Source organism: Meleagris gallopavo, chromosome 2 (assembly GCF_905368555.1).
Source record: "Meleagris gallopavo chromosome 2, MGAL_WU_HG_1.1, whole genome shotgun sequence".
Taxonomy (NCBI): Eukaryota; Metazoa; Chordata; class Aves; order Galliformes; family Phasianidae; genus Meleagris; species Meleagris gallopavo.
Genome location: NC_139405.1, coordinates 55,497,871 through 55,517,063, shown reverse-complemented (window position 1 = coordinate 55,517,063; position 19,193 = coordinate 55,497,871). Strand labels below are relative to the sequence as shown.

General features: G+C 39.8%; 1 protein-coding gene across 1 annotated transcript; it reads left to right on the top strand.

The window, feature by feature from the left end:
- Positions 1 to 5,080: 5,080 nt before the first annotated feature.
- TBPL1 (TATA-box binding protein like 1) lies at positions 5,081 to 18,595 on the top strand. Its single transcript, XM_085217259.1, has 7 exons — positions 5,081 to 5,408; positions 11,412 to 11,598; positions 12,160 to 12,242; positions 13,354 to 13,417; positions 15,010 to 15,113; positions 15,200 to 15,294; positions 17,369 to 18,595. The coding sequence occupies exons 2-7, from the start codon at positions 11,464 to 11,466 to the stop codon at positions 17,437 to 17,439; spliced, it is 552 nt and encodes a 183-aa protein (XP_085073385.1). The 5' UTR covers positions 5,081 to 5,408; positions 11,412 to 11,463; the 3' UTR covers positions 17,440 to 18,595.
- Positions 18,596 to 19,193: the final 598 nt, after the last annotated feature.

Genomic DNA, 19,193 nt, shown 5'->3' with positions numbered 1-19,193 from the left:
ACAGACAGCCCCTCTTCCTCTGGCTGCTGCTGCTTGGTCCTTGGAAGGGATGGGAAAGGCAGAAACTATGAGCAACTTCACCACAGCCGGGTGGGGCCAGACCACCGGGAAGATGGAAGCGGAGAATCTGAGAACCACAGCTGCCTTCCCTGGAAGAAACATCTGCAGAGCCTGCATCGGGAGGAGGAGCGGGCACAGCAGTGAGTTCCCAGGGCTGCACTCACAGATAGATGTCCCACTGGGCGGCTTCCCGGCAGCACATCCCTCCCCCAGCAGGGATGAAGCAAAGATCATCAAGTGTTCACGCAGTCAACGTGACAGCATGGCTTCTTGCTTCAGCGTCCTGTTTCTTGTGATGCTTTTTGATGGCTACCAGAAAGGGAATAGCTTTTCCTCACTGATAACATGCTGTTTTCTTCTTACATAGGGGCCTTTTTACCACTGGCACCTCAGAGACAACGCAGAAATTAAGCAGAAGACAGCAGTTACCTTGGAGTGTTTGCCACCACCTCATGACCCTATGTTTTTCTATAGGAGGTCACTATCATTCTAAGGATGGGGGAGCGGGAGAGGGGAAAAAAAAAAAAAAGCAGATAAGAGGCTGGATGAAGGTTGCATGTAAGCTTGGTACAGGTTTAGAAGCAACACTTTTGGTACACAAACTTATGAACAGTTTCAGGCATTCTGAAATCGCCAGATTTGCTCTTTGAAATCAACATAAATATAGGAATTAGAAGAGCTGTCAGGTTTTATTATCATGTATAGATAGTATTTGGATCAACAAGTAAAACAGGCCATGAACCATTCTTGGGCTCCAAAAACCAAGGATGAGGCAGGTGTCACATCTACACACACCGAAGTTTTATTCACTCTTAGCAAACGGTGAGCACAGTTCCTGGTACACACTATTCCCAAAACATGCTTGGACATTTTCTGGGAGAAAGTTAGCCAGACCAAAAGCAGGCCAAGGACCATGCTAACAGTGAAGTACTATTAAAAATAAGCCACACACCTTCACAATGTTTCATTGATCCATATTATTGTACCCCTAGAAGCAAGAATTATAAAGACCATTGATTCTCTGTTCTCCTCTAACTTGGTTTCTTGATCAGCCTGCTATCTTCTCCAATGGGCTAGAAATTTTTAGTGGGGACTCTCCTTGCTTTGTGAGTCTTGTACCTAGTGGTAAATAACAGGCGAGGTAGGCTAGGGGTTATCAGAAGAAAGAGGCCAAGTTCAAGGATGAAGTATGAGATTTATACAAGATTATATCCAAAGTTATGACACAGAAAACTCCTATTCATTTGTTGTTTAATTCTACTAAGCTCTACAGTACCCTTTCCACTTGAGCTGTGTGCTCACAGGTGCTAAGCTTGACATATCAGGAAAAGCTTATTTATTGAAAGGGTTGTTAAGCACCAGTATAGGCTCCCCAGGGAGGCAGTTGAGACACTATCCCTGAATATGTCTAAAAACCATTTGGATCTGGTGCTTAGGGACATGGTTTAGTGGAGGGTTGTTAGAGTTAGGGTAGTATGATTAGGTTGCGGTTGAACCTGATGACCTTTAAGGTCCTTTCCAGCCTGAGCATTCTATGACTCATGATTCTATGATATACTCTCAAAGAACCTCTTTCATGCTACTGCCGAGCAGTTCCACTACACTTCATGTAAAGATCTAAAATGGAGATAATCACCAGCTTAAGTGTGCTGAAAGGCTTGAAACAGCTAACAGGTGTTAACATCCTTCCTCTGGGGCAGGATACAAGTCAGCAGGGCCAAAGTAATGCTTTAGGTTGAGTCACAGTCTGGGTGAAGCTTTTGTGCCTTCTATGAGCCTGATGCCTGGGGGCTGCACGATGCCATACGCTTGCAAATAAAATTCATCATCACTCCTGAAAAATCCATTAGAAATACAGATACTGAATGCAGGAAGAAGCTTTGTGTAACAGCTCAGAGAAGAGTTCTCACTCATACAAGAGCAGGATGGAACACTTGCTCAAGTTCCTGACAGGCATTCATAGGATCTCAATCTGGGCAACAGTGTGCTCTTCTTCCAATTATATTATTGTCAACCAAGGCTGCTAAGAATAGTCTACAAGTATTTTCCAGTTGTAGAAGACAAAACTACAAATATCTATTGAATCATTTTAAAGTTTACTAAAGAAAAACCCCATCTTGATCATTTAACTTTTATTTTAGACTATTTCACTATCATTTTTTTTCATATTATTGTATCAAGTAGCATATCTATGTTACTTATTATATACACTCATACACTGTATACTTCTTTAATATAAAATGAATTAAAAAATATAAAATCATATATATTATAAAACTTGATGGAACATTTGAGTATTGTGGAGTTGGTTTTAGTGCCGCTTATGTCAGGGAGGTAACACTTTAATATAATACAGTACTAGCATGAGTTATCATACTGTACATGGGCCTCATCATCAGAGAAGTGTGAGAAAACACAGTTTATAATTTCATCTGATAAATGAAGTCCTGGAGCAAAGGATTCCCTCCCTGGCTGATCTCTTGCCATAGGTTTAAGCTCAAGTCCTGCTTGTTGTCAGCTTGGCAGCTTTCTCATAATTAACCTGTAATATTATATGCATTTAGCTCACGGTCATTCCAGAAAATGTCATTTCTATGAAACGTGCAAAATATGGACTGCTCCTAGGTATCTCTCTTCAGACACAAATACTTGAATATAGTCTTCTGCATAGAGCTCACAGTTCTAAGCAGCTGCGTAACAATTCCAGTCTAGCCTCACTGTGGGCCTCCTCCAGCTCTCTCATCCCACCCTACAAATTTCCCTTGTGGTGTACCTTGCACTGGATTTTATCTGACTGGAAATGGATCCTGCAAAAATACAGAAATCCAAATAATCATACATTTCCTTTAGGCTGTTGAATGATTTTTATTTTTTATTTTTTTTTTTACAGACACCTGCAATTACATCTGAATAAAAATGTCATAAAATTGCATTCTGCTCACTTCCATTGCTGTAATTACCAAACAAAAATATGTGCAGTGTCTTCATATTGATACTGATGGTCCTAAGCAACCCACAATTCCACACCACAGAACATTCAAGCATAGCAAACAGCCTCCTTACATTTTCATCTCCTCTCTGCTTTCTAAACAATTGACTGAGAAACAAAAGCATAGAAAAATTTAAAATTACATAGCAAGACAGTGGCAGAAATGGCCTCAGTGCCTTACCTGTGAGATGTCAGTACAGCATCTGTGAAGTTAGAGCATGCACTGTTTCTGCAGGTGGGACATCACTAACACCTCATCCACAGCCACAGAGACTAGAGAGTTGCAAACAGGGATGGAGACCTCAAATACAAGGTAATGGTGAAATTGGCTGGGACTACGCTTACTAAGAGTGGCACAGCTAAAGATAATCAGCTTTGTAACTGTATAAGTCTGAAATAAAATGGTATGTACAACTGATGAACTTACACATAAAATCAGGACAGTGCCTAATCACATCATTTGCATTCTATGACACTGTGATCACAACTACTTTCAAAAATTGCATATTTTCCAAGCATATATTTAGAGATGAAATTTAAACACATCCCTGCTCAAATGGGGAAAGCTCGGGCTGAAAAAGCAGCTGAAACTGTGGCATAGTAAGGGCTCATTTCTTCGTCAGGAAAAATATTACTGTGGTAACAGTTGCCTAAATCTGAGGAATTCCCGTTTTCAAAAGCGAGTCTCATTTTACCGTCACCACCGAATTGAAACGGGTCTGTTCCAGCGAAGAGCCACAGGGTGGCAGTGCTGCTGCGCGCTGGCGTTAGCGCAGCCCCCCTAACGGATAGACAAAGCCTGGGTTAACGATCTGTGCAGCTGCTGCAATACTTTCTGTTAGAATCTAAAGTAATTACTTCCGTCAGGTGAACTTAGCAATGAATTTCAATTTTTGAAATTAACGTAGCAGAGCAAAACATTCCAACTCTAAAGATTTTCACACTGTTCCCTCTATCCTAACGAAAGCCATTCCACAATCACTTCACACATTGTCACAGATCCTCAGAAAATTGTCAATCCAGTGTCAATCCAATTGTCAATACTGTGCACTATACACCCACAAATACATGTACAAACATATACATTTCTCGCACACAGACTGACATGTCTTTATGAACTCAACCAGACCATTTTCTTTTAGTCAGGTGCTGTGCCCTCAGTTGGCTCCACCGCACCCAAACCCAATTATTCACAAGTTCCCAAACATCGCATGGTAGATAATGATAGAACAAGGGGGGAGGGAATGGTTTCTAACTAAAAGAGGAAAGATTTAGATTAGATGATGGGAAAATTTTTCATTGAATGGGTGGTGAGGCGCTGGCACTGCTGCCCAGGTAAGGTGTGGTTGCCCCATTACTGGAGGTGCTCAAGGCCTGGTTGGATTGGGCCCTGAGCAGCTGAGCTGCTGGGCGGCAGCCCTGCCCATGGCAGGGGGTTGGAACTCGGTGGTCTTTGAGATCCCTTCCAATCCAAGCCATTCTATGAGTCTAAGAAGCACAACACACAGCAGAGACAATACATAAGTGTAGGCAAACAACAGCTCGGCACAGATGGGCCATGCCACATCCTGAGGGCTGCCCAGAACAGACAGCCGGTACCATTCCAGCTGCCATCATGGTGCTCTCGGGTATCTCCTCAGAGCATGCCCCACGCACCCACTTTGCAGCAATGATACAGGCTGCCTATTGGAAGAGCTTACGTAGCAGTCTCACTTTAACCATTTTGACACAGAAACACGGCACTGGGGGGGACAGCCTTCCAGAGGTCTCAAGGAGGTCTTTCAGGGCTCTCAGCCCCCTCCAATAAGAAACAGAGCTCTCGGCTCGGCTTTATGCGGGCCCAACGTTCCGCTCAAACACCACGGCCTGGCATTACAGCTTTGTACTGTGGAGGATCCCATCAGCACGCTGAAAAACACCGCCAGCCGCAACTGCCTATCGCAACACTACGCGCAAGGGCGACCCCTCGCGAGCCTGAGGCCCCCCCCACATACACCCCGCACGACACCGGAAGTGCGCCGCAGGCGCAGCCCCCTTCCTCCCCTCCCGCCGCAGCGACTTCCGGTGGCCGCTCTAGCCGGCGTCGCGTCTATGCCCGCGGCGCTGGGGGATGTTTATTGTCGCGGAGCCTCGGCCCGTCATCCGGAACGCCGCCGGGCGCGAGCGGCGGGGCGCCTAGCAACCCCGCCAGCCGCCTCCCGCCCGCACGGTAACGGCTGCCGCGCGCCGCCGGGCCGCGCTCTTCCCCGCCGCCCGCGGGTCGCCGCTTAGCGGGCCCGGCCCCACCGCCAGCCTCTGCCCGAGGGACGCGGCTCCGCCGGGCGGCCGCTGGGAGCCCGCGCCCCTTCCTGCTGCGGGGGTAGGCAGCGCGGCCTTCGGCCTCCCCTCCTCGCGGCGGCGCATCCCCGCCGCCGCCCCGTTCCCTGGTGGGAGTCAGGAGGTGGGGGAAGCCGGAGGGAGGGACCGCGGCTCGGCCGGGGGAGCGACCCCTGACGGAGCGAAGTGCCGAGGGACGCCCGGGGCGTGCGGCGCGGGCTGGGCTAGCGGGTGGGCTCGAGGCCTTGTGTCCGCGCTTTGTCTGTGCTGTGCTTGGCTGGGAACTCCGGGAGGCGGCTTGGAGGGGGCGATTGCTGCCCTGAGTGCTGCGGCACCGGGCGGGCACGTGCCGGGCTCGGCAGCACGGCTAGCAGAGTTCCCTCAGCTGAGGCGGGCGGAAAGGGAACGCGCGACTTGCCCTTTATTCTAAAGCGTTCAAGTTTTGTGTTTTTTTCACTAGTCTGTCAATGTGGAACGGCCACCGAGCCTGTTGGGCCAGGCTTTTATCGCACTTTGGACGGTTTTCAACCTATCTAGCTATTGAGATCGAATTGATAGTTCTCAACACCTGGAGCTAAGCTATTGCTTGATGGTTTGAGGGAGAGGTGGCACAGAGCTGGATGCAAAGTGATTCTCACTCTGGCTATGAGCAGATTTATTGTGATGGGAAGAATGTGAGGAAAATGGTCTGTTACAAGTTACTCTCAGAAAGCAGGCTTTCTCATCTAGCTCTGTAAGCAGCTTGGCTTTATTTCTACAGCTGGATTTGTGTTGGAAGACCCGGCCAGGGTCTGTGGGCACGCAGTAGTCTAACCCAGGAGAACCCATAGCAGGATGGGAAATTTGTGTCCTACTTGCTCCTGGCATTGCAGGTATAATGGTTTTTTGTATTGTTCTTCTTGGGCAAGTGTCCACGTCAGCTGTTTTTGCACATATTTAGAAATTTCTTCCAAGCTGTATGTGCTTTGGTTCCATAGGAAACAGACATGCGACTGTAAATCTCAGAAGTTGGAAAGAGCTAGTCTGAAGGTAATGATCCCTTTTAGAACAATTTAACTGGAGGCAATAAAAAATGAAAGCACATGCCTCTGGCCCTGACGCTTAGAAAGCTGATTGAGTCAGAGTGTTCCTGGACAGACAGTAGCAGTATTACCCTCATTTCTTGGGATTCATCCACCGATCGCTGTGATAGTGTTATATTCCAGGATTCAAGCAGACCTCAGGTCTGACAGCTCCAGTTCGTAGGGACCTGTCTCCCCATGGCCCGAACACGAACAGGAGGATGGAATTAATTATCTCCTGGATCCCACTAGGATTTATGTTTTGTGTTCTTCGTTCTCACTTGGACCCTTTTGATAACTTGTCAAAAATGCTTTTCAAGCTATTTGTTGGAATGCCAACAGCAACAGTAGTATGTTCCACTGGGAACGCTGTCCACTGGGCTGTTGGAACAGGTTTTGGAATCGGTTGGCAAAGCGCTTAGGTTAAAAATAACCAGTACAAGTTGCTTGTCCTTCTGCTGGTGTGACAGATTTGTTCACAGAGCTTTTCTGATGTTAGCATCACTGTTGTTAGGTACCCATCATCTACCTTCATAATCTGAGTTTCTCAGCTTAAAGGTAGCCAAAAGCTTAAAATAGTGCTTTGTTTATATACCCTTTCCCAAGTGCCTTTTCTTTCTCTTTGATGATGACAGTGGTGTTGGCTTGGAATTTTTTTTTGGAAGTCAGAGCAAGCTGGCTTTTTTTAGATTGCAAGATTTCAGTGCAGGGTGTGTTTCTCTGTGTGTGTTTATATAGTTTCAAAAATAGTATGGCCTTGATCCTAATTGAGGATGTATGGGTAATGCTTTGTTCAAGAATTGCAGTGTGCAGTCTTTTTCTCTCTCCTTCCTTCAAAATGTTCTTACTCTAAAGTGGGAAGTTTCTCTAGTTTCAGGGTAGAATACACTACTTCCTAGAGCCAAATATTCTTGAGATTAGTTTTATTGTTCTTATTTTGATGTTCTTTGCTTGATCTATTTGCTTTTCTTCCTTTTTTTTTTTTTTCCTTAATGACAATATTCTATTGGTTTCTCCGACATCTGTGTTTAAAAGGGAGAACAAGCTTTCAAAATGTCTATAATAAAATAGAATAATACACACTTTTGTGAAGATGCATTTATGCATCTTTTCTCTCTTGGTGTGGATTCTGTTACATTCATACAAGAGAACTTGAATTCAAAGTTAACTCGTTACTTGCTCTGAACGAAATGCACAATACAAAAGTAAAGCTGTGTGTGTAGAGAAGTAAATGATTTTATCTTCTGTTTTTAGCTTGTTACTAAATTAGCAGTGGCTGGCAAAACATACTTTTTGAAATGGGATTTAAGCTGCCAAAAGCTTAAGGTTCAGATGAGAGAACTTTTGGGTGATATTAATCAGGAGAACGTAAGTTGAGCTCAGTGAAATCAACTTGGAATTTGTGAACCCTAAACAGGAAAGAACCAGATGTTAAGTTTCTATTCAGTCCCTCTGCTCTGCAAGCATAAGTGCATAAATACAGGATAGTGAAAGGCAGGTACATAAAGCTGTTCCTTAATATCAAAATGTCTTTCTAAAATAGCGTTATTTTCCCTAGTTTGCAGATATGAAACAGAAATGTACAAACAAATTCAGTTTGGAAAATAACAGAAAGGATCAGAGTTACCCATAAGGGATCATAGGATGTCTTGGGTTGGAAGGGGCCTTAAAGATCATCTGCTTCCAACCCCCCGTTGTGAGCACAAGATCAGGGGCCCCATCCAACCTGACCTTGAATGGGATGCAGTAGGGTGCATCAATAATCAGAGATGAGAAGGAGAAACTGGGGAAGAGGAACATCAAGGCATTGGTTACAACTACATGTTCCAGCTGGTTGTGCTACTGGAAAGAAACAGAAGGAATGACAGGTTGTTTTTTTTTGTTTTGTTTTTTTTTTTTAATGAACCTTCTTACACTATTTTTGTAAAGATGGTTTTGGATGTTTTTATGTGGTGCATATATTAGTATTTTTTTTAAATCATTAATTTCTGCTGACGTGGTTACTGCACATTTGGATTTCTTTAAGACTTCCTGAAGAAGGAGCACATCTTTTTCTGAACAATTTTTTCTTTGTTGCTGATACAGCGTGAGACATCAAAATGAGCACCTGAGGCACAGCTTGTAGCAGGTTATGCTCACTGTTCAGCAGAAACATCCAAGTATAGAAGCAACTTGTTTCATCTAGTAATTTTAAACCATGCCTTGGAAGAGGTTGGTGCTGTATTTATGTGCTAAATGAGAATAGACATACTGAATCTGAAATTTTCCACACTCAGATTTTGAAGGAATTTGGGTGATATTTAGCAGCGGCAAATGAGATAAATTTCATAGCGAATATTTGAAATGTTCAGCATTTGAGTGAAGTGTTTTGGTGATCTTCTTTTGTTAGGTCAGATAATGCTACGCTCACAAAAAGGCAGTTATTTAATTCTTATGCTGTCTTTATATAACTGCTCTTATGACAAATTCTGTCACTTTTTAACTGAATGTTGCAAGCTACAGTCTAGAATATTGAATCTAGAATGTGGCTAATGAAAATAGGGGTATGGTACCCTAATATCTTATGATTTTTCTCCCTTAAAACTCATTCAAGTAACTTGTACACCTAAGCAAGATACATCGTAATTTCTGAAAACCTTCTTACAGTTCCACAACATTTTAACGTTGAGATTTTTCCTGTAAATTTCCCTTTAGATCTTTTCCTTTTAAGTTGTAATTTTCATGTCTCTCAATTGCTTTTTTTTTTTTTCTTTTTGTCCTTAAAGCTTTTCTCCTAGGTTTTATTTAAGACAAACTGCCAGTGTTTCATGGGAATATTCTCATACAGTATTATAGTTTGCTTAGCAGTTAGGAACCTTTTGAGGTTCTTCTGCACGATGGCATTATTCTTTCAGACTGTGGAGATTGAATATGCCAGTAGGAACATGGTGAAATCTGGGAGACGGTGCCCATTGCAGCTATCTTGCCCAGCATCAGTTCCTGGGTCCCAATAAGTGACCTCAGCAAAAGTCAGGACATGGAGCCAGGAAGGAAAACAAATGCCTCTCTCAAGATGCCATGGCTTCCAGCTCCTTGCTCTACGCTGTCCCTGCCTGCATGCTGTTCAAAATCTGCACATGTGCTATCTTTGGATCCGGTGCCATAAATTGCTAACCCAATCTGTAGTAGTCCAGCAAAACCAGATGGAACAAGTCATTTGTAACTTCATAGAATTCATATAATTTTGAATTTTTTTTTTTTTTTTTAAAAAAAAAGGATCTGGGAGTACTAATTAGTAACTGTTCGTTCTCTTCTCTGCCTTCTCTCCCCCACACATTGCCTTTGGTTTTCTCCCTCTCTTGCCATTTCTTCATTGATTTGTGTTAGTCACCTGCCTCTCCTTTTCTTATATTGGACAAACTAATAATTATAGAATAATTCTTTTAGCTGGGAGCCAGCTGCACAATAGAAAAGGTGACTGTCACAGCAGTTTATCAAGTGCATTACACACCTGCACTGTGCATTATTCTGTGTTGGCAGCGAGTTTTATTATGACATTTAGGAAGTCATAATCAGGTGGAAATGATGATAATAACATTAGTAAGTTTGTGTCTTGTAGATATGATACATAAACCAAAAGATTTATAAGATTATAAATGTGCATTGCTTCGTGTTATGTGTATGGGTGCTTTTGATACAGTCTTCTGCTTTTTCAGTGGCAGTGACCGTGTAAGGCATGTTGTGTATCTGACAGTTTTTCTTTGATTTTGGCCTTTGCTTTCTATTGGGATTCATTTGGGATGAAATTTTACTAACATTTAGATGAGTGGGCTCAAGAGCTATCTGGGATACTATTGCCTCTAACCCTCAGGCTGCTCTCTGCTTAACCTCATTCTCCTGGATGAGAACTAAGATTTTTACCTTCTTATACAAAGAAAAATTCCTTAATAAGCTCTGGTATTTTTACGTAAGTCCTTTTCACTTTATACCAATGTTCTTGCTCTTTATTTCCCCCACCTTTCTCCAAATACTTCATCTGGAATTTATCTGAAATACCAGCCATCTTGGCTTTGGTGTGCTTACAGAAGTGTTGCCATCAGTTGCAGGATGGCATTGAGCAATATGCCTGCTCCCTGTCTCACAGTCGTCTTCTGGTCAAAGTGTTTGGTAGGAGCATCGCCCCTGGCATGCATAGGCAGACTGAGCAGTTCCTGGCTCCATTAGGTTTGCTGCGTGTGTGCTGGGTAGCTCTCCTGTACCTTCATAGTAACACTCATGCTGTTCCTTAGAAACATTTGATTTTCCTGTGTGCATACCGTATGCTCGTTCTGTGTTATTCCTGTGGCAGAGCAGAAGGGGATGAGAGGCTCCTATGTCTCATGGCCTGTTGCTGCCATCAGTTTGTATAGTTCACCCCATGCTCTTACATTTGGAGAATTCGGCCAAGAATGCTGGGTGAGAAGTGGGTAGGCTTTGGTCACAGACTGTCTACAGGCTGTAGTGTGTGTAACCTCTGAGTTTCAGAGTTATTCAGCTGGCTCATCCATTTCAATACAAATGATAAGCTGTTCAGAATTATCAATGTAAGCAGTGAGAGAGATGCATTTTCCTGAGACGTCTAATGACATCATCACCTCATTCCTCAGCTCATTTCTCATTTATCCTTTGAAGCTACGGAAAATGTTTTAATAAGCTTTGCGGTGTCCTAATATAGTTGCTAAGAGCTGTAACATATTTAACCAGTAGATTTAAAAATAAAATACATACATTTTATGTCTGTTAAGTCTGGCAATGTGGCTTCAAATAAGCAGCCTCCTATTTTATAGTGCACAGGATGCAGACAACCCCCCCGCCTCCCCTCCCTCCCTCCGCACACAGTGAACTTAAATGAGTCAGACTGTAGTCACTTCTGCTTCTTGTCTCATTTAAGGAGTGAGTGTATACAAGAACAGTGTTAATAGGCAATTTTCTACTGGTACACTTAACTTTATTGTTTTCATTCTCAGGATGTGATCTTCATGGTGAACTGGTGTGAAAACTGAGTTGTAAATCACCCCAATGGATGCGGACAGTGATGTTGCATTGGACATTTTAATCACAAACGTAGTGTGTGTTTTTAGAACAAGATGTCATTTAAACTTGAGGAAGATTGCATTAGAGGGAGCAAATGTGATATACAAGCGTGATGTTGGGGTAAGAGATTTAATGTAACACAGTTATCTGTTTTTACATATGTTCCTTAAGCTAAAACTTTGTGTATCTGACATCCACGTATGATAGATAGAGAAATTTTATTTCTGTAGTTATGCAGAATGCTTAACAAGTCATGTCAAATGCTGAGTCTATTTATTAAGTATAAGGTATCGGGTGAGACCTCCTATGCATTGGGATCTAGTTTGTCTCCTCCAAATTTGATTTTCTTTTCTCAGAAAATTTATCCTGATAAGGAATTAGCAGTGTGATAGTTGTGGTAATCATAACAAAAAAAAAAAAAAAAATGGTGCTGTAGCTTTCAGTTTTTGTTTTTGTGTTTTTTTTTTTAGGGGAGAGTAACTTTTAATCTATCGTGTTAAGTTCAGTGCATGTTTGTTTAGCTCTTCTCAGGAGCTTATTTTGTAATTGCTGAAAGAGATGAAAGGAACAGTTCAAGACTTACAAAAAATAAAGAGCATATTATTAATGTAATTAATTTTTTTTTTTCTTAGTGTGAAATTGAACTAATTCCCAATGCTTCACTTTCATTTTCCTTTTTAGAAAGTATTAATGAAACTTAGAAAACCTAGGATTACAGCCACAATTTGGTCCTCAGGAAAAGTTATTTGCACAGGAGCCACAAGGTGAGTTCATGAAGATCCTTTCTATGGATGAAATTGATGTGTATTTTAAAACATAATGTTATAGATGAGTAAGTTAGCAAGAGCCAGTTCTTGCCACTGTTAAGATTCCCTCACGTTATATCACATTCTTGCCAACTAAGCATTTGGGTGGAATTTATCTATGCAGTGTCTGCCTTGGACCAAATTGAAATCTTAAGAAACATTATTTCAGCCTTCTGGAAGAACAGTCGGAAAAACTACTTTTTGAAAAAAATCCTAGAAAAAAAATCCTTGAAAACTCTCTAAGAAATATATATTTTTTTATTATTAAGCCGGAACTTGAAATCTAGAAAGGGATGATGTTTTTTAAGGAATGTCTCTTTTATTACTACATGAAAACCTACCTGAATTGAATCAGATTATATACTACTGAGGGACTGGAAAGAAGCAAGAGCAAATTTAATACAGATACAGGAACTCACTGACCTCATTAAGGCTCATTATGCTAAGTTCCTCTTAAGATATGTATCCACACTGTGGATAAGATGCAGTGATAAATTTGTATGCTTTTTGTATATGTTCTCCATCTCAAAATGGGCAATGTTTGGTCAGTACTAGCATTCAAATGATAGAGTTGTTTTTTTTTTCCTCTCACCCTGCACACTATGTAACTGTACGGTAAGCTTTTCTCCTAAACTTTATGTGCTTTCTACTAGTAGGAATGTTAAACACTGCATTCTTTTCTATACCTCCAGGGAAGTTAACACACCCACTGTAAAGGAGAGTGGGATGAAAAGTAGCGACCAAGTCAGGATGGCCAAATTCAGACTGCTTGTGGTCATATTTGTCTCTTAAGAGCATTTACATATGATCAAAGTATGACTTCCACTGCAGCTCCTACTGACTTGAACTGAGCACAGAGATAGTCTTCAAAATGGTATAAAGGATTCTATTTGAATATCTAGGCAGTGAAAATAGAATGGGATATATACAGCTGGATGAAATAAAGGCTGTCCACGTGATCACACTTCATGCTTGCGTAATGGTTTATTTTACAGTCTGATTATCTGTTTAGTATGTGTGCATGTAAATATATACTTCATTAATGCTAGATTGTCTTTCTGCTTTACAGTGAAGAAGAAGCTAAATTTGGTGCCAGACGATTAGCTCGTTGTCTACAGAAACTAGGTTTTCAGGTAATTCTAATGAAAATGGAATTGCATGACTTAAGCAATGCTGGTAGACATTGTTTTTAGAAAGAAAAAATGAGGGAACTTAGCAATTCAGCAACCAGCATGTTTTCACTCAAATGCCCCTTTTGTTACAGAATACATGTTCCAGATGCTATCAAAGAGAATCTGTCTTACTTCATGGATTTGAGTTTCATTTGGCAGCTTAGAATTGTGCTTTTTCCCTGGCTAATGAACAGTATTTGTTAAATGAACCACCCACAATTGTTTCTTGAATCTTAAAATGTATTTTTCTATTCATTTGGAAGAAGTGCTGAAATGTATAAACCAAACTGTCATTTGAAGACAATTTCCTTCATTTATGGTGGAATATCAAATGCATGTCTATTTTGTTTAGGGCACATTTTAGCCTTGTTAATTACAGGGGAGGGAAATGCTGCTGTGTTGTGAGATTGCACTGCTGAAAGTAAGTCAAATGAGAAAGTCAGGGCACGAAGCTCCTCTTTTCTGGATTTAGGTTGCAGTTACCAGTCAGAAGTACTACTTGAACTGCATTGTAAGGGTTATGAATGACTCAGAGTACGAAAATGTGTTTTAAAACTTCCTGATAGTCAGTTGTGCAGTTTATCCACAATTTGTGTTTACCAGCAGGCTATCCCATTCAGGCTGTATTCAACCCAAGCAGAAGTTAGACAATTTTATTGCTAAAAATGTATGCATTAGAGCCAGGCTCTAAAAGCTGGAGCGGAACACTGGATAATTGGGAGATGAACAGTGCCTCCAGTGTAGATGCACAAAGTTTTATAATAAAGTGAGTGGTTTAAGTGGAATGTATTTTAAGGTTTAAAGTAATAGTTGACCTTTTTATAAGGTTTGTTGCTTCCACTTAAAAGTTTTGACTGAGGAATGGTAACTTTCTGTTTAATTTGTTTCAAATACACTGAAAGAAGTATTCTCCAGTGATCTTATTAATTCTGTCTATTGATCAGTGCACTTGTTTAGGTATTGTCAGTTGGCTACTTTAATGTAGAATAGCCATGAACAGAGAATTGCTAAAATGTCAGTGGTCTGTGGTAGGCTGCAGATCAAAGATTGTAAAGAAGAGGTTGCCAGAGTGGAGGTTTGAAATGAAGCAATTTTTGTCTTCTTTCTTATTCCTACCTTTAATAAAATCATTTATAGCAGTGAAACACTAAAGACACTTCTCCATATTGCAAAGGATTTTTGTAACAGTGAAACTTTTTTTTTTGCTTACTTCGATATCTCATGAATTATTTTAGTTTGCTTTCAAATTTGCTGTGTTTAGGATAGTGATGAGTTGTTCCTGCATCTCATTCTTAAAGTCAATTGTACTAAAACCACATAGTACAACTGTGAAATACCTTATCCAACAACTACTGTACTATAGAAGGATAAAGGAAATGATTTGAATCCATTAAGTACTCTTTAGACTCTTAACAGAAATGCATTAATCAGATTGATCAAAGTACTATTAACTAGTATTCTTATAGTACTCTTTTAACATTTTTTGCAATGCATACATCTCTGCTTCTCTATGAATTGAATTTTTAATGACTCTTTCCTCTCTTTTTAAAAAGGTAATTTTCACAGATTTTAAAGTTGTGAATGTTTTAGCAGTGTGCAACATGCCCTTTGAGATCAGATTGCCAGAATTTACGAAGAATAACAGACCTCATGCTAGGTACGGTAGGATTTTAAAGAGTAACAGTGCTTGTATACCTCTTAAGCTTTTCTTTTTGAGTTTTGACCTCTTATTTTGTTTTCTAGTTATGAACCAGAACTTCATCCTGCTGTGTGCTACAGAATAAAAACTCTCAGAGCTACCTTACAGATTTTTTCAACTGGCAGTATCACAGTTACAGGTATTTTGATGCTGTAAATATTTAACTTGTTGGGAATATTTAACTTCAGGGACAGTTAGTTAGGAAAAGATGATGTTCAAAATAGTCAAAATGTATGTTGAGTAGATGGAGTGGATTTTGTTTCCCAGTGCTTTCATCTAAATTGTTTCAGAGCCAAACTGCCAGAGGAGTTACATAGAAAATGTTATGATTGATAGGCTTAAGAATTACCTTGAGTGGACAAGGTCTGGGGGCTTCATTTGTTTTTGTATGTTATTTTTTCCTTTTTTTTTTTTTTTTTTTTAAATCTTCATAATACTGTAAGTTACACTACATACAGCATTGACAGCCCTTTCATAAATCTATGTTTCCAAGCTTTGGATTTATAGAAACATGGAATAGAGCATAGCATTTTGTCATTACTGAATATGGCCGATGTTTATAGTGCTTCAGACTTCTGCTCTCTTCTGTTGAAGCTCAGCTGGAAGAGAACTGCTACCTGGATTACAGGCACCATGACTTTTCCCAACTGTGAGAAAAATCACATTTTTAAGGAGTACCTATTAAAGTAGTATAGAACCAAATAACACTTTATTTCAGTTCAGCTGGAATTCTGTCTTGTGGTTGTTAGAGCTCAGCTAGGGATATCAGAAATTGTGTAGAGATTTTTATTTTTCTCTTAATTTCCTAACAAATACCCAGACTTTGTGGGAAATATTTATCACAAGATTTCAAGAGAATTTTATTTTTGAGTAGACAAACTCCAGACTTTTTAATCTGAAGACATACTGCTAAAAAGTATTTCAGGATTGAAGCATGTATTCTGAAATGGTTGAACTAGAAATTAGATTTAAGATAAATTGGAAGCTCGAGCATCCCTGAAGTCTTACAAGACTCAGTGCATCACATCATCTTCTTAATGAGATTTAGCCTTTCTGTAAGTTTGTGTCTACTCATAGGCTGCTTCCTGAAGGCTGTCTCTTCAGCTTGTGTTTGTACAGTAGCAGACAACTTAGAGAAAGGTGCAGCATCTGTCTAGAAGGTGGAGAATGTTAAAGGCTTTCACCTAAGCTTAAGTGAACATTTAACTCAGTTTGCTAAGTTTGAAAACACAAGAATAATCCTGGTCTACTCCATTTTCTTCCTAACTTAGCTTATGTGTTAAAACAGTATTTCCCAAATTACATAAATAAGACGTAACCAATAAGTAGTTTATTTGTGATTTTGGGGTGCCATTTTGAATGGTTCTCTGTACTTGAGATTAACTTCTGAAGTCCAAAAAGGCAGTAAAAAGAAATTGACTTCTTAGGCATTGAAGCACATGAGAAATAGCTGGTGATGCAGATAAATGAAACCAAACTTCTATCCAATATGAATTTCTTTTGGCATGTTCATGGCTTGTTCATTTATGACCTCAATTGTTTGTTTGTGAAAAAGAGTCTAGTACTATTAGAAAGCACTGGTACTTCATTTTCTTTCCTCAAATGTTGATAGATCAGATACAACAGCTGCTTCATTCTGAGATAATAATCACTCTCTGGCTTGCAGATGTCCTGAGATGAATGATTGGAGCTATTTGCAAAATCAAGACTGAAAAATTTTCAAAGATAAATTTGCTTGAAATATCCTTAAGTTAAATCCAGTGTTATTTAGCAATAACTTTTGTATGTGTCTATTTAAAAGAAGAATCAAGTGTAGCCAGGTGATACAAATCTGGGTAGTGCAAATTCCTAGAAGAGTTGTACAAGTAAAATTATTTCCTTTATTTCTGACACTCAGCTGCTACAATCTTCCCTGGGCTGACTGATTAAGAAATATGACACTTGTAAGGAAATTAATAGTGTTTATTTGTAGTCTAGCCATTGGCCAGAGTGGAACATCTTACAAAAGAGAGACTCTAATGTGGAAGCTGTAAGTAGAAGTGATGGGAGGAAAACATTCTTAATTTGGGAGAAATTATTCTTGTTTACAAAGTAAAGTTAAGGTAGCTAAAATTGTTAAAAGACAATTGTTGTTTTAATTTGTGATGGTCTGATTTATTTCTCTTCCTATTGCCTTTTTTTTTTCCCCCCCTTTTTTATTTAATACATCTCAGGGCCAAACGTAAAGGCTGTCGCCAGCGCTGTGGAGCAGATTTACCCCTTCGTGTTTGAAAGCAGAAAATAAGTTTTATAACTCACCACTTGATGGTTAGGTTTCCTAACCAAGCACCTTTAAAGACTGCTGCACATTGGACTAAAAGCAAAAAGGAAAACTGGACCAACTATAGCAGAAGAATACAGACTTTTCTCTTGTTCATGGCCACAGTATAAACTCCAGTCCTTTTGGATTTTACTCTTAACAGTGCTGTATTGTAAAAACAGAAGTTTACAAGATATGAAATTGCTGCTTTTAAAAAGACATTCTATTTATTTTTGCAGTAATTTCTGTGTATTCATAAGCAAAGCTGTCACGATGTGCACTACCTTAAAAACTTTTTTTTTTTAGTTTGAGCTTGTGTTTTATTTGTGAATAGTCTTTTACATTTTTGTATGCTGAATATTGGGCACCAAAGAAGCTGTAAAAGTTATCTTTTTCACCTGATGAATGTGCACAAATAAAAGTTTGGAAAATATTTCTCTTCATACCTGTTCTGTTATATTCCTTTCCTTTTTTCTATTACATTAAAATTGTATAGTTGCAAATTAATTTGAAACAATGTAAGATGGTCTTTTGCTGATAACTTCTGTTTCTATTTGTAGTATGTGTAAAATTTTGTGTGTGGGTTAGATCGAAATCTATAGTAGTTACATATGTTTATCTGAAGATGAAATTTGGTTTGTTCCCAGTTCGCTCAACTACATGCCAGATCAAGTATTTTCTTGCTGTTAAGAGAAGACATTTCTAAATAATGGAAATCTTCAACAGGTGTTTTGCTGTAGATGATGAGGAAATCTTACCAACTAAAGAAGCTATCATAGAAAAATCAACCACCTTGTACACCTACTGGATATGAAAGGAAACAAAAGTTACTATGTGAGCCTCCGTGTTTTGGAAAGCATTACACTTCAACTCAAGAAAACTAATCCAGTCCCAGCCTATTGCTTAATGACAAACATAGGCCTTTTCTGCACTCAAGTTACTATATAATGTTTTCATGACAGGAGCTGCCAACAAGCAAAGAAGCTTGATTCTGGCATGTATTATTGGTATGAATCTTGGACATGGAAGCCAGTAGATGTTTCTCTCAATAAGTGCACATTTGAAGCAGAAGAGAGGTGAATGCTTAAAAGAAACTGCAAATGCTACTTTTAAAAAATTAAAATAAATATGTATAAATGTATGTATGTCTTTTTTCCCTGAATGAAGACAAGTTTAACACTACAGCTTGTGCTGCAAGTAACGTGTGATTGTGTGGGTCCTGCAAACTGAACAATTAACTGTTGCTATACTAGAAATCACCTGTTGTGGAAGGAAAGTGGCAGAATATACTGAAAAAGTAAATGCCTAGTATAATGCATATTGTCTGTCTGAGAGGTGGTATAGAAGTTGGGTATCTGCTGTGTCTCCATGCAGAAGTTATGGAAGGAGCTGTTTATGAAGTGCTCAATCGTATCCTTCAGAACAACAGTGATATACTCATAAAAGCCTTTTTTAGATCAGTGAAGGTAAGAAAGCAAGGGATTCATGACTATGAAATACTAAATAGAGTTCCACAGTCACAGAACTCTTGTTAAAATATATGCAAAGGAACGCTTGCTATGTATGACCTGTCCAGTTAGTATAGAAGACAGCGTGGACCACAGCACTCTTGACAGTATTTTTGTGAAACATCGCAGCAGTGAACAATCAACTATTAGGGAACACTAAACTTGTATTAGTATGATTTTTAAAAAAGGCATTTGAACAGTTAACAAAATTGTATGAGGTTTTCAGTAACA

Bases quoted from the DNA above. Each gene is read 5' to 3' on its own strand.
- TBPL1 (XM_085217259.1), top strand. From the start codon at position 11,464: ATGGATGCGGACAGTGATGTTGCATTGGACATTTTAATCACAAACGTA. The intron at 12,243-13,353 runs GTGAGTTCATGA...TCTGCTTTACAG, and splicing joins ATTTGCACAGGAGCCACAAG to TGAAGAAGAAGCTAAATTTG. The intron at 15,295-17,368 runs GTATTTTGATGC...AATACATCTCAG, and splicing joins TGGCAGTATCACAGTTACAG to GGCCAAACGTAAAGGCTGTC.